The sequence below is a fragment of the Neoarius graeffei genome, chromosome 20 (genome assembly GCF_027579695.1).
Source record: "Neoarius graeffei isolate fNeoGra1 chromosome 20, fNeoGra1.pri, whole genome shotgun sequence".
Taxonomy (NCBI): Eukaryota; Metazoa; Chordata; class Actinopteri; order Siluriformes; family Ariidae; genus Neoarius; species Neoarius graeffei.
The window spans coordinates 8,393,848-8,420,071 of NC_083588.1; the positions used below are offsets into that span (position 1 = coordinate 8,393,848).

At 40.8% G+C, this 26,224-nt stretch overlaps 1 protein-coding gene and 2 gene segments (V, D, J or C); all 3 read right to left on the bottom strand.

Moving 5' to 3' along the window:
• Positions 1-8,118: 8,118 nt before the first annotated feature.
• On the bottom strand, positions 8,119-8,566 carry LOC132869154 (Ig heavy chain V region 914-like; the record flags this gene model as incomplete). The annotated part of the segment is given in 2 exon segments: positions 8,119-8,414; positions 8,508-8,566. Coding segments are annotated over 2 exon segments (339 nt in total), but the record flags the coding sequence as incomplete, so codon positions are not given.
• An 863-nt stretch (positions 8,567-9,429) lies between these two features.
• Positions 9,430-12,266, bottom strand: LOC132869414 (immunoglobulin alpha-2 heavy chain-like). Its single transcript, XM_060902729.1, has 5 exons — positions 12,224-12,266; positions 11,825-12,130; positions 10,645-10,728; positions 10,304-10,548; positions 9,430-9,453 (listed from the first exon to the last, which is right to left on the bottom strand). The coding sequence occupies exons 1-5, from the start codon at positions 12,264-12,266 to the stop codon at positions 9,430-9,432; spliced, it is 702 nt and encodes a 233-aa protein (XP_060758712.1).
• A 6,095-nt stretch (positions 12,267-18,361) lies between these two features.
• On the bottom strand, positions 18,362-23,214 carry LOC132869416 (Ig heavy chain V region 914-like). The segment is given in 4 exon segments: positions 18,362-18,420; positions 18,524-18,621; positions 22,763-23,087; positions 23,175-23,214. Coding segments are annotated over 4 exon segments (522 nt in total).
• Between the last annotated feature and the right edge of the window lie 3,010 nt (positions 23,215-26,224).

Here is a 26,224-nt window from a genome sequence, read left to right on the forward strand (position 1 = left end):
TTAATCAGCCTTCAGACAAAGATTTTGGAGTGCACTAATGCCATCTCAGGCCTAGAAATTCATATATTTTTTCACCAGCCAGCCGGACTAGTTACCTTCCAAACAGAAAATCAACTAGCCAAAATTTGTTCATGTATGAATTTTACTTCTGTCAAAAATAACGCAAAAGAGAGTAGTTACCATTGTTCATGACTAATGTGCACTTATTTCAAGACCCGAGTATTTTGATACTGTTGTTAAATACATAAATGAGAACAACACAGAGCACCATAATATCAACAAATAATAATATATTGGAAAACTTGGCAATTTGGTGTATGAGTATTGAAAACAAATATACTTACTATCGTGACTATAGCACACAAAATATGTCCAACATGCTTTCTGTATTTAACCATTTATGAGAGAGAAAGCATTAAGAGCTTCATATTGACTAGGAAACAACTTGAAAAAAATTAATTATTCCATAAAAATCGTATCGCAGCCAAGGCCTACCCTGCTCCCACGTTTGCTTATAAGTCCTTTGTTGTTTCTCCTTCTCGTACGCTTTATCGGCGGCCTTTTTCTCCTCTTCAGACTGAGGTTGCTTTGTCCCCGTCTCTGGCGGTTTCTGTACACCTTTCAGAAAATTCCACGTCGCAACGTAGCTTTGGCAGATGTAGATGTAAACAACAAAAAAACACACGTGTTTAAATGGGCGATAATGTGGCCACATCTATTGAATTTGATAACGTGATGTGGCAGTGGGGGCGTGGCCAAGCGTCGGTCTGTGAATGGAGGGCGGAGTCAGGGAAGGTAAGTGGTGGAATCATTGCACCTGTGTTTGTGTGTCTTCCCCAGTGACCGCGCCCTTTAAAAGGAGAGGAGAGCAGAGAAAAGGAGCTCTCCCCGACCAGAACACGTGTGTGTGTTTGTGCACGCACGGCTGGGAAATGATAAAAGGCTGAAAAGCTAGCAATAAACAGTTCATTGAGAATTCAGTTCTGGCCTGCCATGCTTCTGTGCTCCACCCACCAGGTCCAATACTACACGTGATTACCGCGATATTCAACGAGATGCGTTATATGCATGCGCAGTAGTGAAAAAAACGACAGCCTGACTCGTACACGATATGATTCGGAATTCTTCGGTAATTTCCGTTTTGCCGATAAACACATCGATTAACACAGACACGGCACACGCTTAATATGTGGCGGCTTTAGTTGACGGTGTGCCTGAATCTTCGCTTCATATATATTTTTTTTATTTTCAACTAGCCAGCTGGGCTGGCTAGTGACAGGAATTACCCGCCAAATGACAAATTAAGTCGCCTCGGGCGACTGGACCACCGCGAATTTTGAGCCCTGCATCTCAAAGTTACTGCAGGAGAAGACCACTGATGTCCTCAAAGCGTCTGCATTATTGCAGAATGCTGTACGAACTCTACAGGAGTACAGGGAGCAATTTGATGAGGCAAAGGCTTCCACTCTGGCATTGGCTGTGAAATGGGGCAGTCAAACGCAATTTGTAGCCAACAGGTTGAAAAAAGTGAAGCGCCACTTTGATCACCTTAGCGAAGACAGTCGGCTTTCCGATGCAGAACATTATTTTCGGGTGAATGTGTTCTATGCACGCCTTGATGTAATCATTCAGCAGCTGTCACAAAGGTTTGTCAGTTTAAATCGGACTGCTCATTTGCATCCAAATACGCTCCAGCATGCCAAGGACAAGGAGCTATACGAAGTGGCCCGTCGACTGTGTGATCACTATAGAGGATGTGCAGTCATGTGACCTGTCCGTGTTTAATCCGCCTACTCCGCCATATTGGACGGCTTCAGGATTGTTTACCTTGCGCGAGTGTAATGGATCCAGGGAGTAATCCCCAAGAAAATTCGGAAAATACCCCATCTACATCGCGCAATTACTTGTCTAAGTTTGTTCAGCATTTTGAAGGTGACATTAGGCAGCGTTACGTGGAAAAGTGTTCCAGGTTGGGGATTGCAGATCCGTACAACTTGCCGCAATCCTTGTTCAGGGAAATTCGGAGCTGCGGTGCCGGCGATTTGCCCGATCTGGCCTACCACGACATTTACAATTTTCTCGTTAATCGTGAATCGTGTTACACTGGCAAAGCCCTCAAAGCTTACAAGAGCCTGGAAGCTTATAAATATTTTGTTGCGGGATGGATATCTCAACTATACCTCTGGAAGGTTCCGAAGAAGGAAGTCTACTTGATAACCTCATGGGTAAGTGGCATTAAGACATTTATCATAAAGAGACTATGCAGGACATTTTATCGCTTATTTAGTAATTTTAATACAGAATTTACTCTGATGAAATTATTCAGACACTCCAACGCCCCCCCCTAAAGAAAAAAATCGGATCTGCGCGATTCAGCCATGAAAAAGGCGCATCCGCCATTTTCATCCCTGTTTAAACTCATAGGTTAACCGACTTTAACTGGCTAATGAGGCTCGGTGGTCGGTCAAGATTTTTTTTTAGTTTTTGCCATCCCTACTATGGATTGACCTTTCAAAGGCATATATGAGCCAAAAAGATAAAACATTGTCATAGACTAGGCCAGGGTAGTAGGGCTAGGCATAGCCATTTTAAACATTAGAGACTGTCTAGTTTCTAAGTATGCAGTTATCATTCAATCCGAAAATCAACTTAACAGATGTACTAGGAGTATTGAATTAGAAGATTACACCTACCTGATATGAAGTGTTCACTACAAATTTGGCTGGTAGAACTGGGGTACTAGTTTTCTCTTCGCACAGCGGACACCCATTTTTCGCGTCTCTCCTCGTCTGCGGGGAATCTATAAAATGACAGGCCCTCCTTTTGGCCCTGTCTATTGGTACAACCAAATGCTGAACAAGATATAACCATTCTCGAAAGATCTACTCCCACACACTTGATAATTAGAACGGGTTTGTCTAAGTTCTATGCGCGACCTTGCCGTCCAAAAAGGCAGATAAACAAATATCACGTGACCTCGTGATGTCATGTGCACGCTCTCTATAGTCGGGATATTGACTCCAGCTTTCCTGGTCAACTAGTGTCATTTAGGGCTTGTTTCAAGGAGCAGATAGCGAGACACACATCTGTGCTTAGCCTGGCCAGGTTGCTGGTAGTAGATCATCCAGCAGTAACCTCTACATTTAGTGAGGTGTGCACGGCCTTCTTGTTTTTTCAAGCTCTCCCTATCTCAGTTGCGACAGCAGAGTGATCTTTCTCCAAATTAAAATTGATAAAAAATTATCTCAGGAGCACAATGGGTCAAGAGAGACTCTGTGGATTGGCCATTTTATCAATTGAGAATGAGCGAGCAAGAGCACTTAACATCCCTCAAATAGTCGACGATTTTGCGGAGCGCAAGGCACGTCGAATGCCTTTTTAATGACGAACGCAGGTTTCAGTGTTGGCTTTGTAGTTGAAGACGTGCTTACACAATGAGAGTGTATCATTCATGATTGCTGGATTTTTGTTGTTGTTGTTGTTTCATGTCTATTTGGAACATAATAACAAATGAATGGAAAATACAGGCTATGAAGGCCTATAAAAATAAAAAAGAAAATAATAATAATAAAAAAAACTTTGAGCAAGTTCTGTTCTCATATAGCCTGATTATATGCTGCAGGCCTTCTGTTTATTTGAAATTTCGCCATGGCTAGGTCCAAAGGCTACGTTCTTAAAAACTCTGGGCTCACGCTAGCCGCTCGCACGTCCGCAAATTGCGAAGTTTTATTCCAATTTGCGAAAAAAAAATCATCTGTATTCGCATTTTATGCGAAAGTCATTTAAAGTTTAAGCAAAATCCATCAAACAATTGCGATTTCTCAAGATAAACAGTACCTTTCAGGGCCTGAATTTGGGTGTGGGATTGCGGGTATCGCGCATATATATATTTTTTAATTCCCACACCTTTAACGATTCCAATGCGAGAGATTCCCGCACACATTACTGCATTGCCTGACAACGTCAATCTAATAATGGATCAGTGTGAATGCGCGACTACCTTCTGTTCTCAAGGTTACTTGAATTGAACCATCCTTTTACTGACTGACCCCCCTCTTATCTCCCCCCATAGCCTACTCAGAAAAAAAACAGCAGACACAGACAGTTCACACACACACACAGATACAGCGCGCGCACTCTTCCTCTCTCGGACTTTAGCTGTAAAACAAACCTGGACCGCTGGCTAAAACGTACAAGTGCAGTGGCAGAAGTTTCCCCTGCTAAGAGGAAAACTCCTGAATCGATGGTGGTAATAGCAGTGTGAGTGATACCGTTGAGAATACACAGGACGAGACAGCTAACGTTAACGTCGACGTTGTGAAGGGGATTAGATCAGAGCATGGCTATAAGAAAAAAGTATTTACAAGGAAAAGCAAAGGACACTGATGCTGACAAAAGGGATGACCACTAGGAGAAAGAGTAGGAAAGACTACATATGTACAAGAATCCTGCACTCAGCAAAGATGAATTGTTCAGTGTTGAGAACAATTTGATTTTTTTTTTAATTAAAGATGGCATATGACACAGGAGACAGGGCTATATGGTATAAGAGAATCCTGAAAAGTCAACAAAGACTGTTGTCATGTTAACGTTCTATATGTGGACTGAAACAAAGTTTGTAAATTCATTTAGTGTTAAAGGTCCCATGGCATGGTGGTTTGTTGATGCTTTAAACGGGCTCATGGAGGTTTCCGGATGTTATATCTGCAGCCTTTCTCGAAATGAACCCTCGGCACGTAGATATAGCCTCCTGGGAGAAAGCCCCATTTCAGCGCTTTTCCCAGTGCGTCGTTTTGCTAATGAGAAGCAGGAGGCGGGGAAGGGTAGAGGGTGGGGGCGGGTCTTATCATTAATATTCATGACATGTAAACGTGTTACCTCTGATTGGCTAACAGCACTGTGACGCTACCTCCAGTGGGTCAGAACAAGTGGATGTGGGTGTCTTACTATGGCGAGAGAGAAGGAACAAACCGCGAAGGGAAAAATACCGCGCGCTGACGTCATTAAGGTGCGACGCGAGGAAATAAAATAAATTCAACAAATGTTTGGGTTTTTACTGAACAAACAAACAAATAAAATGAACGAGTGACTTAAAAAAAGAATGTGGGTGTCTTTGTAAAAACTGTTTTGATTGGCTATTATAACAGAGCATGCTGCATGCTTTTTGGTTTTGTAGTGCAGAGTACCTGGCTAACTGCAGGAAGCGGTTAGCTGCACAGCTAATGTAGCCATTGCAAGGCTAACGTGGCACCGATTTTAAAACACGGCAAAACATAAGCTCATAAGTTACAGTCAATTTCCAGACTAAACTCAGTTTAACAGAGCATGCTGCATGCTTTTTGGTTTTGTAGCGCAGAGTACCTGGCTAACTGCAGGAAGCAGTTAGCTGCACAGCTAATGTAGCCATTGCAAGGCTAACATGGCACCGATTTTAAAACAACTTTTGAGCTGGGCGGGCAATCCATACAGTGGGTGGGAATCCGGGGGGGGGCATGGGGATCATCTCCCTTGCTGACGTAGGCAAGGGAAGAGTTTATCAACGCACCGTTTTGATGCGCCATTCTCAAATGTTGGGCATAGTTTGGTTTAAACATTATGAAATTTCTAGCCACTGGGGTGACTTAAGAAGGTCAGAGGAACTCATTTTAACGTTAAAAAACCTCAGAAAGTGAAAATTTCATGCCATGGGACCTTTAAGAACAGTTTGATAGTGTTTTCTTATTTTAATTGTAGACATTAAACAGAGGACAGGGATGATCAGATCAAACATGAGAATAGAAAAATGATATAAAAGCTGATAAAAAAGATGATATAAAAATGTTATCAAAGGAAAAAGCAAAGGTCACTGATTAAAGAGATGGTCACAAAAAGAAGAGACAAATAACACAAACATAGTTAAGAGAATCCTGAAAAGTCAGCAGACTGGTTTAAGTTAGATTTTAAGTTAGACTTGTTGTGTCAATAAATTCATTGAGTGCTATTAAGAACAGACTGATTTTTTTCTTTTTTTATAATTAAACAAAGCAGTGACACTTAAAGAATAGTGCATGAAGATGAGGAAGAAGCAGCTGTGTAAAGCAACACCAAGGAGGTTGTAAAATTAGCTTAACTAAAAGGCACACAACCTTCTAAACTCTTCCTAGAGCCTTACTCGCACTGCTAGAAAAAGGCTATTGGTGTTTGATGGCATAATACAGTCAGTCAGCAATGTCATGCTGTAAAGGATCTCTTTCATTTTGTGGTGGTTTTCTACCCTCCACCCGAAACTGAACAGTCCATATCTTAGACGGCTGGTGGGAATAATACTTACATTTATCCACCCGGCATTGTCTGACAATGCTATCCAAATTTGGAGATATCACAATGAAAAGTCTACTAAAAAGGATACCTCAAATGGTGACAAAAGGTTACATACTGTAGAGATCTTCAATCTGAGTAGTAGCAGAAGGTAAGACCTAAGCTATTTAAGCCCACAAGTAGCGTTCCCCACAAACTGTATAAATCCCCCCCATTTGAGTCACTGAGGGGGGAATTTCCCCCCATTCTGAAAATGAAATTCAGGCCCTGCCTTTCGTGTCCATCTTCGATGTTTTGATTTATAACCAACGCCCCCGAGTTTCGAAGCTTCTTATTGGTTGACCGCAAATTACGTCTTCCAATAGCATCGGACCTTACATATAAAATGATCAATTTCCGAGTTGCGCTGATAATGTCAGCAATTCTCGCTCATTAGTGAACAAGATTATAGCGAGGTTTGTTTAAAATAAATTATCCGACGTAAAGTATGACAAAAACTTATCTAAAAAGTGAGAACATATTAGAATATTCTGTTAGCTTTCTCAGTTAGGGATAAAAACACGATATAACCATTCTAAAGATGTATTTTCTACATAATATCAACCCTGACAGAACTTTGGAAGAACTCACAGATGAACCAGGATATATCGACCAAGTGTACCTTGTTTTCAGAGCGTTTTGACGCACATGGTTCAAAGTTTTGACTGCAAGTGTTTCATTTGAGAAATGAATGGTGAATATCATTATATTTGGGTTATGAGATTAATTTTTAAGAAACAAACATTGATTTTAACTCCCTGAGCTCCCTTCATCCTACCCATAAAGACACCCCCCTCCCCCTAAACACACACACACACGGATCCCAATTATACACACACACACACACATACACAGGCCAGTCAGCATACTGGCCTATGCATAGATAGCAAAGAATGCAAAGCACATCACACCAGATGTTAGATATAATTATAATGAAAAATATGGACTCCGTAAACCAGATTAAGCGGTTAAATTAAACACACAATTTCATTACATATATACAGTTGATGAAATGATCAAAATAAGAGGATTCACCAACAAACTACAATAACAATTCATTTTTCAATATTATGTCAGTGCAAGAAACATTTAGAAGTATAACATATCTTGCTAAAAATTACTTTGCTAAAAAGAAAATTGTTCTTTTAGCATTTCTTGCTAAGCGAAATTGCAAATTGCTAAAGAAAAATTTGAGTCTTTAGCACTTTTTGCTAAAACAATTTGGGTCCTAGAGTGAGCACAGAAACTGCTTTTTGTTAGATATAGCCTGAGTAGGCCTATATGCCACAAGCCTTCTAATTTGTTTGCAATTTCACCATGTGTGTGGGGGGGCCTGATTGGTGTTTTGCCCCGGGGCCTTGTGTGCAGTTGTTCTGCCACTGATTATTATTATCAGTACTTGAGTAAATTGGGATCATGAACAGGGAAAAAAAAATCTACATCTCTTCAAAATCATGACAAAATGGTCTTACACTTTCTCACACAAGCTCTGATTTGTTGAGGTGATTATTGTTCCCTAATGAGACTACAGTATCACAAGTTCTTGTTCGTGAAGTGATTAGAATAGTGTGTATAATGTGAAGCAACGTTAGAGATGTAATCCTGGGTTTCAAATCTACACTACAAACTACTTGAAAACTAATTAACATGCAACACTGTTGTAATTTGTGGGATTATTTATTTTTTAGTTTGACTTGCATCAACAAGACATTCTGTCATACTGTACACTGAATGAGGTGTTTTTGTGCAGGGATGTTGTTGATTTGTCTCACTGTGTGGTTCACGAGCGCAGTAATACACAGCTGTGTCTTCAGTCTGCAGATTCCGTCCTCGAATTGTTATTGTGTTAGTAGCAGTGTCTCTGGAAATGCTGAACTTATTTTTCAGTTTCTCACTGTAATCTGTACTCCCACCACTGCTCATTTTTCCAAACCACTCCAGAGTTTTTCCTGCAGGTTGTCGAATCCAGTGTGTATGATAGCTCATAACTGAGTATGAAACCTTGCAGTGGATGGAGAGACTCTGGCCTGGCTGGACTGTCATGGAAGCAGGCTGAGTCAGTTCCTCACCATGCACATCTGTGGAGGAAAACACATGGTGGTATCTCACACAATATACGCTGCACATTTATTGTCATTGTAGTAAATGAATGAATTTGATAAAGCACTCACAGGAAGCAGCTGCTAGCAGGAGCAGTAGAGATGGAGAGAACATGGTGTGTGTTGTTTGTACTGGGATCTTCTCTGTTCTCCAAAGTTTAACAGAGATCATCACCCACATAAATAGAGCAATATCCAACCCTGATGCATGTATTTGCTTATCTGCTGATGATGGGAGGAGAATGGATTTCAAATTGATTTAAATCATGAGGAGGAGATTCATCTTATGGAGAATGTGAGGCTTTTGAATGGAACAAATATTTTCCATGACAGAAAGTTCTTTACCAACTTCCATTATTTATAAATCAATAATAGAGGAAATTATACATGTAGAGAAACTCACAACAAGGATTAGATCCTAAATTTCAGGCGATAATTATTATCTGTGCTTGAGGACACAAATCCCCTCCTGCCCACTTCTGCATTTATTTTTCTTTGCAATATTTTCTCACAAACTCTGTTGGTTCTTTTCCTCACAATATCAACACTTGAATCCTTGAAACCACAGTGCAAGGATGAAGCAGAAAACGTGTCACGCAGCATCACATGAGCTCCCAATACGCTGCCATGTTCATGTTTCTGGTCTTGTGTGGCTCATCCATACAGTTTTAAATACAATACCTACAATTCAAAATAATTAGTTTTTATTGCACTTATTTAATTCCTGGGCTCCCATTGATAACAGGGAGTGATGTTGCATCCCATTCCAACTTTCCAACAGATTATTAGATTCTAATAGAATAGATGAGCCAAAATAATTGGGGATCTTTTATAATGGGCCCTGAATCATGACCAGTATGAAAAGGTGGGCCTCAAAGCAGAAAAGGTTGAGAAGCCCTGATTTAGACGATGTCTCTGCCTCTAATTCTGAGAGATAATCATTGTGGGTTTTTTTCTCATTTCAGAACAAAAAGAAAGTTTCATGAGTTTAACCTCAGGAGAAGTGAGATACTGCCCTCTATAGGTGCAAAAACATTTACACATTTATTTTTACAGTTCATGAAGGATTCTGGGGCCGCACGGTGGTGTAGTGGTTAGCGCTGTCGCCTCACAGCAAGAAGGTCCTGGGTTCGAGCCCCGGGGCCGGCGCGGGCCTTTCTGTGTGGAGTTTGCATGTTTTCCCCGTGTCCGCGTGGGTTTCCTCCGGGTGCTCCGGTTTCCCCCACAGTCCAAAGACATGCAGGTTAGGTTAACTGGTGACTCTAAATTGACCGTAGGTGTGAACGTGAGTGTGAATGGTTGTCTGTGTCTATGTGTCAGCCCTGTGATGACCTGGCGACTTGTCCAGGGTGTACCCCACCTTTCGCCCGTAGTCAGCTGGGATAGGCTCCAGCTTGCCTGCGACCCTGTAGAAGGATAAAGCGGCTAGAGATAATGAGATGAGATGAAGGATTCTGTGAAATGAAGAAATAATAAAAGGTTCAAAATGACTAATCTTGAAAGAATATCATTATTATGCAGTTCATTGATCAAACTTACTTTTTGTGTGTTTGAAATGACACAAACTATTAAAACTTCATTCCAGTGAAATTTATTGAAAACATGGGGAGGAGATTCATCTGATGGAGAATGTGTGGCTTTTAATGAAACAGAAACCTCTTTATTAAATACTATAATTTTCAATCAAATACTAAAGTATCAGTGAAACAGGATGGATAAGTTTTGTATCTTGTGGACATTCGGTTATACTGTACACTGTATGAGGTGTTTTTGTACAGGGATGTTGTTGATTTGTCTCACTGTGGTTGACGAGCGCAGTAATACACAGCTGTGTCTTCAGTCTGCATGTTCTGCCCTGTTAATGTTACTGTGTTGCTGGACGTGTCTCTGGAAACCTGAAACCTGCTTTTCAGTTTCTCACTGTAGTAAGTGCTACCACTCCCACATATCTCTCCGATCCACTCCAGAGTTTTTCCTGCAGGTTGTCGGATCCAGTCTGTACAGTAGCTGCTATCAGTTACTGAATATCCAGACACTTTACAGGTCAGAGTCAGTGACTGACCAGGGGTTAATACTGTGGATCCGGTCTGGATCAGCTCAACACAGTGAACACCTGGGAAAGAAAAGTTATTTTAATGTTGGAAAAGCATAAAGCTCTCAGGAAGAAAAAGTGTATTAAATGTCAAATGTAAAAACACTTACAGTGTACGGCTGCCAGCAGCAGCAGCAGGAGGGATGTAGAGATCATGGTGTGTGTTGAAGCAGAAGAAGTAAAAGCTCTTGGTCTTCACTGCTTAAATATATAACAGGGAAGGACATTTGCATGGAGACACTCCTTATCTTCAGGGAAATTTGATGGTTTCTTCAATATGAGAAAATCTCCCATCTCTCAAACATCTCTAATCTGTGAGTTTTAAAAATAATAATTTGGACCAAATATTTGAACAATTAAAAAAATGAAAACAGTTGTTCAGGGGTGAGCTTATGGACTATTACCTGTTTTCAGGTGAATTTATATGAAGCAATCACATGAGAATATCACCACATTTGGGAATGAATAAAACACAACAGTTATAGAGTGTGCAGTTATAGAAAAATAATCAACGATGGGGGAAATTGAAAAAAAAACCTCAAAGAAATCCATGATAAGATTCACTCTTTATTTAGAGATTTGCAAGTGACTGCATTCCATTTTGTCTCAGCATTCATTCATTTCTTGATGTGAGGAATTATTCTGACACACTGTCCTCCCAAAGTACAAATCACACAAAAGGACAAACATCAGAGTCATAAATTTAGTGTTTGTTTGTGAAACTTTGTTTATCATGTTTGGTATTTGGAGGAAACATGGCATGAACCCAATAGAGAATTATACATTTGAAACACTGAGAAAATTAAAAATGATAATTGCAACTGTCTTTAAGTGTATGTATTTGTTTTCCACACATCATTCTTATTCTGCCATCAGTGAGACCTCGTGATATAATTCAATACTCATCTTTAATATATTCAGTGTCAAGCGACTGATAGATGTTGCCTTGTTTCTGTTTGAGTGGAGGACAAACCTAATGTTAACACGAATAATTAAATGTCGTTCAATAAACTGAACTTTTTTTAACAAGTTCACACCTTCTTGAAAAGCATGCATGTGATATTCATGATGTAGAATGAAGAAATCTTCAACACTAATTAATATAAATATTGCTGCTCGGAAATGTTTCGCTGAAGTGAACGAGGTTTTTGTTGTCAGAAATGTTTTGGGTAAATGAATTGAATCAGAAGAAGATAAAAAGTAAAAGTGTGACTGAGATGGTTTATTAGTTGCATTGAGAGGATGTCTCCAACACGTCTCAAAGATTTTGTCAGGGGAATCCACTATTCTGTGTCACTGTGTGCATTACGAGCGCAGTAATACACATCTGTGTCTTCAGTCTGCAGATTCTGTCCTCGAATTGTTATTGTGTTAGTAGCAGTGTCTCTGGAGATGCTGAACTTAGTTTTCAGTTTCTCACTGTAATAGAGACTCCCACCACCACTGATGTGTCCAATCCACTCCAGAGTTTTTCCTGCAGGTTGTCGGATCCAATCTGTATAATAGCTTGTAATTGAGTATGAAACCTTGCAGTGGATGGAGAGACTCTGGCCTGGCTGGACTGTCATGGAAGCAGGCTGAGTCAGTTCCTCACCATGCATATCTGTGGAGGAAAACACATGGTGACATCTCCCACAATATACGCTGCACATTTATTGTTATTGTCGTCAATAAATTAATTTGATAAAGCACTCACAGGAAGCAGCTGCCAGCAGGAGCAGTAGAGATGGAGAGAACATGGTGTGTGTTGTTTGTACTGGGATCTTCTCTGTTCTCCAAAGTTTAACAGAGACCATCACACCACATAAATAGAGCGATATCCAGCCCTGACGCTTTTATCTGCTGTTTGATGGGAGGAGAACGGATTTCAATTTATTTAAATTGAGGAGGAGATTCATCTTATGGAGAATGTCTGGCTTTTTAATAGAACAAATCTTTTCCATGATAGAAAGCTCTTTACCAACTTCCATTATTTATCAATCAATAATAGAGGGAATTATACATATAGAGAAATTCACAACAAGGATTAGATACTAAACTTAGGGAGATGATTCTTATTTGTGTTTCAGGACATAAATTCCCCTCCTGCCCACTTCTGCATTTATTTTTGTTTTGTAATATTTTCTCACAAACTCTGTTGGTTCTTTTCGCCACAATATAAACACATTAGTTTTTTAACCATAGTGAGAGAGTATGGGACAATGGAAAACTCACTGCCCATACAAAAGTGCAGGTGTACACATCCTGTGTCATCAGCACACTCCTGTATGGTAGTGAAACCTGGACACCATACTCATACCAAGAGTGGCGGCTAAACAGCTTCCACCTTTGCTGCCTGAGGCGTATACTGGGTATCACCTGGAGGGATAGGATCACCAACAAAGCAGTCCTGGAGAGAGCGCAGCTTCCCAGCATGTACTCTCTTCTGAGGCAGCGACATCTCCACTGGCTGGGCCATGTCCGGCGGATGGACGATGGACGAATTCCGAAGGAGATCCTCTATGCAGAACTGTCATCTGGCAAGAGACAAACTGGTCACCCCCAGATTCGCTACAAGGACGTCTGTAAGCAAGACCTCAAGTGCTTCAACATCAGCTCTGTCACTTGGGAAAATGTAGCTCAGGACCGCCTTCAGTGGCAGCAGGCACTCGGTAGGGGGCTGCTAGAATATGAAACCACCCTGGCTTGTCACCAGGAAGCAAAGAGGACAAGGAGGAACCAACAACAGGACACCACTACACCACCAACATTAACGGAACCGATCTACGCATGTGATATCTGCAGCCGAGTCTGCCTCTCACGGACTGGTCTTCTCAGCCAAAGCAGATGCTGCACAAAAACCTAACTCCAGGCACAAGAAATCCATGGTCTTCTGAGACCGCGATGCCGATGAGTGACATGAACAAGGATGAAGCAGAAAATATGTCACGCAGCATCACATGAGCTCCCAATACACTGCCATGTTCATGTTTCTGGTCTTTTGTGGCTCCCACAAGCTTCATATCTGACCACATGCTCCTGTGACTTTATTAGAGCTGATTCCCATCCTAATGCACACCTCAAGATTGGACTTTTCTGATAACTTTTTTTTTCAAAATCAAACTAATTCCAGTCACATTGTTGGACATCAGTTCTCTCTCAGTCATTTTAATCTCTCTCCTTTTAACCTCAACATGTTGGGCAGATGTTGTTGAAGTAGAGAAAGAGCGCCTCTTAGAGGACTTGAAGCAAAATGAAAAGCAAAATGTTCATGCATTTCTAATGTTGCTGCAGATCTCTCGAACCCCATTTCTGGAAAATTTGGGATATTTTCCAAAATGCAATAAAAACAAAAATCTGTGGTTCGTTAATGAATGTGAGCGTTTATTTAATTGACAAAAGTACAAAGAAAAGATTTTCAATAGTTTTACTGACCAACTTCATGATATTTGGTGAATATGAACAAAGTTAGAATTTGACGCCTGCAACACACTCAAACTAGTTGGGACAGAAGCAAAATAAGACTAAAATGTTGATACAGTATTCAAGTCCCACTGTTTTGGAAGATTCCACAATTCGTAGGTATTGTATCTGACCAGGTGGGTGGAGCACAGAAGCACGGAAGGCTAGGACTGAGTTCACAAAAACTCTTATTCTTTAGCTTTTCAGCTTTCTACACTCTCCCAGCCACACGCAAGTGTTCTGGTTGGGGAGAGAGCACCCTTTCTCTGCTCTCTCTCTCCTTTTAAAGGGCGCGGTCACTGGGGAAGACACACTGGGGGGGGGCGCATGCGCACGCTGCGACCAGCAGAGAGTGAGAGCTCAGCTCAGCGTGTTTGTTTATTTTACGGTTAATTTGTTTTATTTATTAATTGTGAGTCTTACTTTCCAATGCGAAATTGGAAAACACTGAAAAGTGCATGTGCAGACAATTGAGGCGACATGGAGTTACTGCGTATTATATTGCTGCTTTTGTTTGTAAGTGCACCTCTCGTCTACGCCAGCCAAGTCAGATGGCGTTACAGCAGAAATGAACTTTTGCAACTTAACACTGGGAGTATCAGTGGCATGTCGGATATCACGCTACAGATCCCAGACAACATTAAAAGACAATTAGGCCCAAATAAAGATGAAAGCCACGGAAGAATAAATGGAAAAAGAAGAAAGAGGGGGAAGCGTGGGGGAGTTCGACTTAGGACGAAAAAGATGCAATTAAATCGCCTCCCTCTTCCCTCCATGATCCTTGGAAATGTCCGTTCACTTAGGAATAAAGTGGACGAGCTCCAAGGGAATGTACGTTTTCTTAAGGATTTTAAAGACTGTTGTCTGATGGCCTTCACGGAGACATGGCTCAGTGGAAACGATCCGGACTCTGACCTACTGATCAGCGGCTTTGGAATACCACATCGCCTGGATCGAAGCAGAGAGGTGACGGGGAAAACTCTGGGTGGAGGGGTGTGTTTGTACGTCAATCAAAGATACTGTACTGCAGTGACAGTTAGAGAGCGTATCTGTACACCTGATGTAGAACTCCTGGCTGTGTCACTGCGGCCTTTCTATTTGCCCCGCGAGTTTAATCAACTTTTCCTTGCAGTTGTTTATATCCATCCGAAAGCACACGCCCCCTCCGCCTGTAAAACCATCTCCAACGCTGTACACAAACTCCAGTGTATGTCCCCTGACGTGCCTATATTCGTCACTGGTGACTTCAATCACGTTTCACTTAAAAAGACTCTTCCAAATATGTACCAATACGTAACTTGTGCGACAAGACGAGATAAAATTCTCGACCAATGTTATGGATCCATCAAGGACGCATATAAATCAATTCCTCTTCCCCCTATGGGTAGTGGAGACCACAACTGCGTGCTCCTCCTACCCACATACAGAACTGTTTTAAAAAGGGAAAAGATTACATATAAAGAAGTAAAAACATGGACTGAGGACTCTATCCTGAGTCTGCAGGGTTGCTATGAGTGTACTGATTGGAACGTGTTTGTAGATGCCTGCGGAGAAGACCTTGACGAGCTTACCGATGTGACATGTTCATATGCTGCATTTTGTCGTGACATGATCCTCCCGACTAAAAAAGTTAAAATCTATCCCAACAATAGACCATGGGTTAACAAATCCGTTAAAAACTGCATTCAGGCCAAGAAAAATGCCTTCAAACAGGGATCTGCATCTGACATACAATTAGCCACGAAAAATATGAAAATTGAAATACTAAGAGCAAAACAGAGCTATAAGGACAAATTGCAACATAACGTGGCCATAAATAAAATGGGCTCTGCATGGTCATGCATGAAAAGCATTGCAGGTAACAAGTCTGACTCAAGTAATACCATCACCCTTGAGGGCTTTGATTCTGACTATGACCTTGCAAATGCCCTGAACAGTTTTTATAACCGTTTTGATAGAACTGATTTTAACAGTGAAATACATGACCTGAGACATAGACTTAAGGACCAGGATCACCATCAAATAAGAGAAAAGGACATTTTGAGAGCATTCGCACACACAAAAACAAACAAGAGTAAAGGACCGGATGGTATCTGTGGTCGTCTGCTGAAAACATGCTCAAAAGAACTGGCTCCAATATTCCACCACATATTCAACAAGTCCCTGCAAATCCAGCGTGTGCCCAAATGTTGGAAGGATGCTGTGGTGGTCCCAGTCCCTAAATCCAGCTGCCCTAAAGTATTAAACGACTTCAGACCCATAGCGCTCACATCCATAGTCATGAAAACTTTTGAAAAACTAATTAAATCTGTAGTTATGCTGAGGACACAGCCTGACATGGATGCATTGCAGTTTGCCTATAGACCACAGAGGGGAGTTGAAGATGCCACTGCCACCCTTCTGAATATGATTTTTAAACATTTAGAAGGGAAAGACACTCATGCACGACTCTTATTTATTGATTTTATGTCTGCTTTTAATTGTATCCAACCTCATGTTCTGATGGGAAGGCTTGAGGAGGAATTTAATTTGAGTAAAAACCTTTTGGGGTGGATTTTAGACTTTCTAATAAACCGGACACAGAGAGTACGGATCAATGGGACTATGTCTGACCAGACTTGCTGTTCCACTGGATCACCACAAGGATGTGTTCTGTCCCCTCTGTTGTTCATTTTATATACAAATATGTGTCAGAGCAACAGAGCTGGCAGATCCATTATAAAATATGCTGATGACACAGTTATTTTAAGTTTGTTACATGGTAGTGAGACAAGCCATGGCCCAATAGTAGATGAATTCAAAGACTGGTGTGACACGTCCTTTTTACAGATGAATGTTTTGAAGACCAAGGACATGATTGTTGATTTTAGGAAGCACCCCCAGACTCAGATTCCCACAGAAATACATGGCCAGAGTGTGGAGATAGTGGACAAATATAAATATCTTGGCACTATCATCGATAACAAACTCACTTTTGAGGCAAATTGTGAAGCTGTTTTTAAAAAGGCCAACCAACGTATGTATTGTCTGAGGAAATTGTCTTACTTCCACATTGACCGAACCCTACTGACTCTGTTTTATCGTGCTTTTATTGAATCTATTTTATCCTTCTGTTTGGTATGCTGGTTTAACAACCTATCTTTGAAAAACAAAAACTCACTTAATCAAATAGTTAAATGGTCTAGCAGACTCATTGGAGAGCCACAGCTTAGCCCTGAATCTTTATACAACAGGCAACTGCAGAGGATAGCGGAATCCATTTTACAAGATGGCTCCCACCCATTAAATAAGGAATTTCAGCTCTTACCCTCTGGTTATAGATGCAGCCAACCTGCCTGTAAAACAAAGCGCTTCAGAGGAAGCTTTGTCCCCTCTGCTATTAGAGAAATTAATAAAATAGCCTCTAAACATGGATTGTGATGGCACATTTCTAGGGTATTTTAACTATATGATACCATGTCTCTTAAATAGGATGCACTACTTTTGGTGTTGTCTTGTGTTTAGTGTGAAATGCTTGTATGTTATGTCTTGTGTTTAGTGTGGAATGTTTGTATGTTATGTGTGTCCAAGATGTTTGGGTGTTTTGTATGAGCAGAGATCACTTGACTGCAAACCAAATCTACCTTTGGGTACTAATAAAGTCAACTAACTAACTAACAAACACAGGTTAATTCCCATCAGGTGTAATGATTCCACCACTGACCTTCGCTGACTCCGCCCTCCATTGACAGACTGACGCTTGGCCACGCCCCCACTGCCACAGCAGGTTAATTGGAGAGATGGAAAAATTCTACTTTTCTTCAAAGTCATGACAAAATGCTCTCACACTTTCTCACACGATACACAAACTCTGATTTGTTGGGGTGATTATTGTTATTTAATGATATAACAGCAGAACAAGTTCTTGTTAGTGATGTGATTATAATAGTGTGTATAAATGTGCAGCAGGGTGAGAGATGTAGCAGTGTGGTTTCAAATCTACGCCACAAATGAATAAAAAAAAATTAACATGAAACTCTCTTGTTATTTTGTGGGATTATTTATTTTTTACTTCGACGTGAATGGATGAGTTTTGTATCTTGTGGACATTCTGTTATCCTCTCCACTGTATGAGGTGTTTTTTTACAGGGATGTTGTTGATTTGTCTCACTGTGGTTCACGAGCGCAGTAATACACAGCTGTGTCTTCAGTCTGCATGTTCTGTCCCTGTAAGGTCACAGTGTTACTGGAAGTGTCGCGAGAGACGACAAATTTGTCTTTCAGTGAATCTTTCTTGTAAATATCCCCATTATAATAAATTATATTGATCCATTCCAAAGATTTTCCTGCAGGTTGTCGAATCCAAGCTGTTCCAAGGTGGCTGCTGCTATCAGTGATCGAAGCGCCAGACACTCTACAGGTGAGGGTTAAAGTCTCTTCTGGCTTTATCACCAATGAGTCTGGCTGGATGAGCTCAGTAGCACAGAACACATCTGTGAAAAGAGAAAAAGAAAAGGTTGCCATGTTGAACTGAAAGGATCAGATGAATTCATAAAGCTTCGATCCAAACACTCACAGGGGGCGAGAGCCAGCAGCAGCAGTGGAGCTGACGCAAACATGTTTGTGTTGAAGGAGGACGAATGAGAACCGCTTCCTCTTGAGATAAGCACGGTGCTAATATTACAAGAGGAGATGGAGATTTGCATAAACATTACAGAGGAACTGTGTTGAGTGCAGCTCTGCAGATGTTCATCACAGTCACATCGCATATCTCGATTTAACATCAATTTAATGTTGGAAATAATTAATTTATGATTATTACTAGTAAGATTTTTTTGTTGAAAATAATGGTTCATAAATAAATAAATAATGCAATTCTCCCTTGTTATATTGGTTGTCGTGAAAAATAAACTGAATTTTTGCCATAATACATCAAAATAATAATAATAATGAGAAAAACAAGTTTTTATATCATTATCAGCCCTGTTCAGACTGCACTCTTGAGAATTGCACGAAGACAGAGATCAATCTCATGTGTATGAAGATCCTAGCTTCTAGTTTTTAATGTTTATGATGGCAATGTCAAATCTTAAAGTTTCATTTATTGATCCAGAAGAGCAGTACGTCACTGAACCCCTCATTCTAATGGTGCTGGTTCTCAACTAATGAGCAGCGTTATTTGTTGTCTTGTGGACTCCTGAACACAAGCAGGGCTGTGAAAAATCCGCGGAATTCTGCGAATTTGGCCGCCAAAAATATAATTTTAGTAAATCATCTAATTTTCCAATAAAAAATGGGGGGGGGGGGGGGGGGGGGGGATTGTTGTCTACCGACCGCGAGTAGTCTCGTACAGCGAGTGTCACCGAGCCGGCGAGTCTGGGAAAGAGCCTACCACAAATTGTTCTTTATGTCACGACATTGTAATTTTTTTGGTATCTTTTTTTCTTTTGCGACAATGACAGACCAGTTTACCGCATTTGTGCCATGCTTACAAACCACGGCGCGAAATTGTGTTCTTTTCATTTTACCATTGTGCTCTTTAAACACGCTTTCGATATCAATGGTTTTGAAAAGGAGAATTTTGCGGTATGTCCCCGTCATGGAGGGACATCGTTCAGAGGGAGGACGGTGAGACCGATGATGTCAAAACCATTGACAAGGAAAACCGTATCAAAAATCCATGGAATTGGCGATGGCTGGAGTTTAAAGCCGGTAGTGAATATCTCCATGAGCACATACGGAAGATAAAAGAACCGGGGAAAGCTTACTGCATCTTGTGCCATCAGGATGTGAAGTACGGTTCTGGTGGAAGAACACATTTAGTTGACCATGTTAAAGGAAAAAAAACATGCGGAATTTGTGAAATTGAAGCTGTTGAACTATAGATTACCAGGTAGACCATCTTGTTCACATTTATTATTTATGTAGTTTTAACTTATGTTATTGTTCATAATGTTCATTATTATCATGAATACGTAATGAAAGAGAGACCAAAAGAGCAAGGAAAAGCCATATAGAAAGTCAGAAAGAAAAGAGTAGGCTTTCTAAGCTGAAGAAACTGCTAACAAAGAAAAGGAAATAAATATAAATATTGACTTGTAAATAGTTGTATATAGTTTTTGACTAGAATCTGTCTAACATGAACAAGAAAGACATTTTGGTATTGAATCAGTTCAAAAACAAGAACATTCGTGACTATTATTTAATAGTCAGTCTAGAATTTCCCCCCGGAAAAGACATTATGGTACCCAATGAATTGATACGAATCAACAGAAGAATATAAGTGAATTTACAATATGAGGAATGTTATTGATATATTTTCATTCTTCAAGTGAACCCTTATCAGTTAAAAGGTAAATCAGTTCATATTGTATTATTTCAACATAATAATAACAGTTCAAATTAAATGGCATGTTTGAGAAAATATTCGCTTTCAGGAGATGCTTCAAATCTATCAATATACACAAAATCTGTTCAGCTTCTGGGGGGATGCGCCCCCCAGACCCCCTGCTAAAATTGTTTCGGATTTTGTCATTTCTATTTCACAGTCCTGCACAAATTATTCTGGTGTTGCTCAGAGCATGAATTTAAACAGCTAAATTTGTGAAATTATTTTGTCATTGTGCACTGAGTGAAGTGAACATACAGTTAGGTCCATAAATATTTGGACAGAGACAACGTTTTTCTAATTTTGGTTCTGTACATTACCACAATGAATTTTGAACAAAACAATTCAGATGCAGTTGAAGTTCAGACTTTCAGCTTTAATTCAGTGGGTTGAACAAAATGATTGCATAAAAATGTGAGGAACTAAACCATTTTTAAAAACACAATCCCTTCATTTCAGGGGCTCAAAAGTAATTGGACAAATTAAATAATTGTAAATAAAATGTTCATTTCTAATACTTGGTTGAAAACCCTTTGTTGGCAATGACTGCCTGAAGTCTTGAACTCATGGACATCACCAGATGCTGCGTTTCCTCCTTTTAAATGCTCTGCCAGGCCTTTACTGCAGCGGTTTTCAGTTGTTGTTTGTTTGTGGGCCTTTCTGTCTGAAGTTTAGTCTTGAACAAGTGAAATGCATGCTCAATTGGGTTGAGATCAGGTGACTGACTTGGCCATTCAAGAATATTCCACTTCTTTGCTTTAATAAACTCCTGGGTTGCTTGGGCTTTATGTTTTGGGTCGTTGTCCATCTGTATTATGAAACGCCGACCAATCAGTTTGGCTGGATTTGAGCACACAGTATGTCTCTGAATACCTCAGAATTCATCCGGCTGCTTCTCTCCTGTGTCACATCATCAATAAACACTAGTGACCCAGTGCCACTGGCAGCCATGCATGCCCAAGCCATCACACTGCCTCCGCCGTGTTTTCCAGATGATGTGGTATGCTTTGGATCATGAGCTGTACCACGCCTTCGCCATACTTTTTTCTTGCCATCATTCTGGTAAAGGTTGATCTTGGTTTCATCTGTCCAAAGAATGTTCTTCCAGAACTGTGCTGGCTTTTTTTATATGTTTTTTAGCAAAGTCCAATCTAGCCTTTTTATTCTTGAGGCTTATGAGTGGCTCGCACTGTGCAGTGAACCCTCTGTATTTACTTTCATGCAGTCTTCTCTTTATGGTAGATTTGGATATTGATACGCCTACCTCCTGGAGAGTGTTGTTCATTTGGTTGGCTGTTGTGAAGGGGTTTCTCTTCACCATGGAAATTATTCTGCAATCATCCACCACTGTTGTCTTCTGTGGGTGTCCAGGTCTTTTTGCATTGATGAGTTCACCAGTGCTTTCTTTCTTTCTTTCTTTCTTTCTTTCTTTCTTTCTTTCTTTCTTTCTTTCTTTCTTTCTTTCTTTCTCAGGATGTATCAAACTGTAGATTTTGCCACTCCTAATATTGTAGCAATTTCTCGGATGGTTTTTTTTCTGTTTTTGCAGCTTAAGGATGGCTTTTTTCACCTGCATGGAGAGCTCCTTTGACCGTATGTTTTCTTCACAGCAAAATCTTCCAAATCCAAGCACCACACCTCAAATCAATTCCAGGCCTTTTATCTGCTTAATTGAGAATGACATAATGAAGGAATTTCCCAGACCTGCCCATGAAATAGCCTTTGAGTCAATTGTCCAATTACTTTTGGTCCCTTTAAAAATGGGGTGGCACAGGTTAAGGAGCTGAAACTCCTAAACCCTTCATCCAATTTTAATTTGGATACCCTCAAATGAAAGCTGAAAGTCTGGACTTTATGTCCATGTCCATTATATAACTATAACTTGAATATGTTTCAGTAAACAGGTAAAGAAACAAAATTTGTGTCAGTGTCCAAATATATATGGATCTAACTGTACTTTCCAAGCAACAAGTGGCACAAATTCTGAGCTCCGTCACATCTGTAGATGAGGAGATTTACCTCCAACTGATCAGAGCAGTTTAAAGAACTGGAAAATGATCATCATTAAAGCTGTTAAAGCCAAACTTTCAATGTCCAAAGACAGACATTATGTTCAAATCATAAACTGTGATGTTCATATCACCTGGCCTTTGGAGAGTCTGAATGCTGCAGTCACACTTTACCTTCTTCACATTAACTATGGATTGGAATGGAATGGATTGACAAATTATTCATGATGGATTAACTGTATATCCAGCTCAGGACAAGAAATTATTTCATGTTGAGGCCAAAGATGAAACATGATGTTGATTTCCCTTTGTCTTTGAAATACAGAGGGGTCTGAGCCCTGCGAGCTCATTTATACCAGGCGTTCCTGGGGACAAGTGGACTGCAGGGAGATGAACATGAACAGGGATGTTTTTGTACAGGGCTGCAGGGAGTCTGTCATGCTGTGTGTCTCTGGCGCAGTAATACACAGCCGTGTCCTCGGTCTGAGAGTTTTGTCCTCTTAAATAAACTGTTCTGCTGGATGTGTCCTGGCTGAAACTGATCTTGCTCTTCACTGTATCTTTGAGATTAGTGCCAACAACACTACACAGATATCCGAGCCATTCAAGAGCTTTCCCAGCAGGTTGTCGTATCCAGTAAATACAATAGCTCGACTCTGACGTCTTACAAGAGATGGTGAACGACTCTCCAGGTTTCACGAGCACAGAGGCTGACTGAGTGAGCTCCACAGCACCAACACCACCTGACAACAACAACAATAAAACATCGTCAAATCATTTTCCCAACCAGGTATGAAATCTAAACTCATTCAGCCAACATGGAGACTTACAGAATGCAGCTGTGAGCAGCAGCAGCACTGATGAGAGCATCGTTGTTTGGGATAAAACTGAAGTGAATTAAACTGTTCAGCTGCTCTCCTCCTCACCACACACACACTCACACTCACCAACCTCATATAAGAGACATCAGTGAAGGATTTGCATCAAATGCATCACATGACCTTGAAGACTCGGGTTTTAAAACTAAACACTTGCGTATCTCTGTGACCAACTGATTCAAGTTTCAAAGAGTTTCAAAGTGTTTATTGTCATATGCACAGTAAGGAACATGTCCTCTTGCACAATGAAATTCTTAGTTTGCCGTCCACCATGAGTGCCACATGACAACAATAAATAGGTGGAATCAATTTTACAAAGTCAAGCAAATATAGTGCAAAATAAAAAGAAAAAAAACAGTATATTACAAAATAAAAGTTATGTATTTACCTTTTTTTTTCCTTATTTACCTCAGAGCCAGTCACTGAGGGTGGGGTGCAAACCAAGTGTGGACAGTTTTTGGATGAGTTTGTGGGGGATGACCCTGTTGAAGGTAGAGCTGTAGTCAACAAAGAGTCTTCTGATGTAGGAGTTTTTGTTTTCCAGGTGGGAGAGGGTATAACGGAGGGCAGCAGCAATGGCGTCTGAGGTGGACCTGTTGGGCCTGTAGGCATACTGCAGGGGGTCCGGTATACTGCTTTGAATGTGGGCCAGTACCACTCAATCAAAGAATTTTGAGATGATTGAAGTGAGTGCTTTCGGCCTGTAATCATTCAGGCAGGTGGGTGGGCTCTTCTTGGGAAGAGGGACAATGGTTGTGGTCTTGAAGCAGGAGGGAACGGTGCTCTGGCTGAGGGAAAGGTTGAAGATAGCGGTGAAAACATCAGCCAGCTCATTGGCACATACTCTGAGGGACCGCCCAGGGATGTTGTCTGGTCCTGCTGCCTTCCTGGGGTTGATCTTCCTCAGAGCTTTGTGTACCTGGCCTGATGAAACTGTTGATGGTGGGGTGGGGGGATTGGTTGGTGCAGGTGTGTGTGCCTCCTCTCTGTGCTGTAGCTGGAGGTCTCAAAGCGGGTGTAGAAAGTGTTGAGTTCATCCGGCAGGCTGTCTGTGGAGCTGATGCTGCTGGTGGTGGTCCTGAAGTCTGTGAAGTGCTGCAGGCCATGCCACATCCGCCCGGGGTCAGTAGTAGAATAGAAGCTGTCCAGCTTCTCTCTGTACTGCCTCTTGGCCGCTGTAATGGCTTTCCTCAGTCCATACTTTGCCGCTTTGTACTCCATTTCATTGCCTGATCTAAATGGAAGAGATTGAGCATACAGCATGCGTCATACCTGACTGTTTATCCAGGGCTTTTGGTTGGGGAGCTTCCTGATCTGTATGGTGGGCACGATGTTGCAGACTCTCACATTTTTAGAACAGCGGCTCTGACAGTAGTTTCGGCAACAAGGTTGACAGAACAGTGCTTGGTCGAATATGTTTTCATTTCGAAATAATTTACACAGACACTTATATCATGGATGCTCCACATAAATTTATTTAAAACATGGGGAGGAGATTCATCTGATGGAGAATGTGTGGCTTTTTATGGAACAGAAGCCTCTCTATCATATCCTATAATTTCAATCAAATATTCAAGGATCAGTGATATAGGCAATAAGGATTAAATACTGAATTTAGAATGATAATTATTATCAATGCTTTAGGATACTGGGATCATGATCGTGGAAAAATTCTACTTCTCTTCAAAGTCATGACAAAATGCTCTCACACTTTTTCACACATGATACACAAACTCTAATTGGTTGAGGTGATTATTGCTGCTGCTGAATGATACTATACTACAACAAGTTCTTGTTCGTGATGTGATTATAATAGTGTGCAGAATGTGAAGCAATAATGGAGATGTCACACAGGGGTTTAAAATCTATGCTCCAAACTACTGAAAAAATAATTAACATGGAACTTTGTTGTAATTTGTGGGATTATTTATTTTTTAGTTTGACTTGGATCTATAAGACATTTTCAACAGAAGATGAAGAATAAACCTTTATTTGTCACATGCACACTCAAGCACAGTGAAATTCATCCTCTGCATTTAACCCATCTGAAGCAGTGAACACACGCACACACACCCAGAGCAGTGGGCAGCCATCCTACAGTGCGCGGGGAGCAGTTAGGGGTTAGGTACGGTACCTTGCTCAAGGGGAATTCAGCCCAAGGCCACCCCATGAAGACATTCTGTTACAATGGACACTGCATGAGGTGTTTTTGTACAGGGATGTTGTTTATTTGTCTCACTGTGGAGAGAGAGCACAATAATACACAGCTGTGTCTTCAGTCTGCAGATTCTGTCCTCGAATTGTGATTGTGTTAGTAGCAGTGTCTCTGGAGATGCTGAACTTAGTTTTTAGTTTCTCATTGGAATATAGACTCCCACCACGATAGATGTGTCCAATCCACTCCAGAGTTTTTTCCTGCAGGTTGTCGCATCCATGACGTACCTTCACTCGTGACTGACTATGAAACCTTGCATTGGACAGAGAGACTCTGGCCTGGCTGGACTGTCATGGTGATATCTCACACTGTAAAAAATTTTACGGGCGGGTGTTGATTGAACATAGATTTTACATATCATTTGACTCAGAAATGTCATTTTCACTTACAACCAACTAAACCAGGTCAGCCTAATACACTTTCTCTCATTGTGATATCATGTTGAGCTATCGAGAATTTTAACATCCAAATATCAAAGATATCCTTGTTGATAGAACTAGCTGCAACCTGTTGCAACGCTGCATGTCGGTATCCTTGTTGGTAGAACCAATGACGCATATATACACGTGCTGTATGGGGTTTCCTTACCTCTGCACAGGGGCAAATCACATCAAGGAGGAACGTGCTTGTTCTGAAGAACTTTGCCTTGCTTGGAGTATTGGTTGTCTTTCATGGTGAGTAGTGTATGTTTGCTTGTTTTAGAAGACGGGTTGTGCTCGTCATCGTGTTCTTCTATAGGACTATATAAAATGGATCAGTTATTGTGAATGTTTATTGTCTCCAACGA

Bases quoted from the DNA above. Each gene is read 5' to 3' on its own strand.
- LOC132869414 (XM_060902729.1), bottom strand. From the start codon at position 12,266: ATGTTCTCTCCATCTCTACTGCTCCTGCTGGCAGCTGCTTCCT. The intron at 12,131-12,223 runs GTGAGTGCTTTA...TTTCCTCCACAG, and splicing joins CCTGCTGGCAGCTGCTTCCT to ATATGCATGGTGAGGAACTG. The intron at 9,454-10,303 runs GTAACATTAACA...TTGCACCTATAG, and splicing joins GAGACACGTCCAGCAACACA to AGGGCAGTATCTCACTTCTC.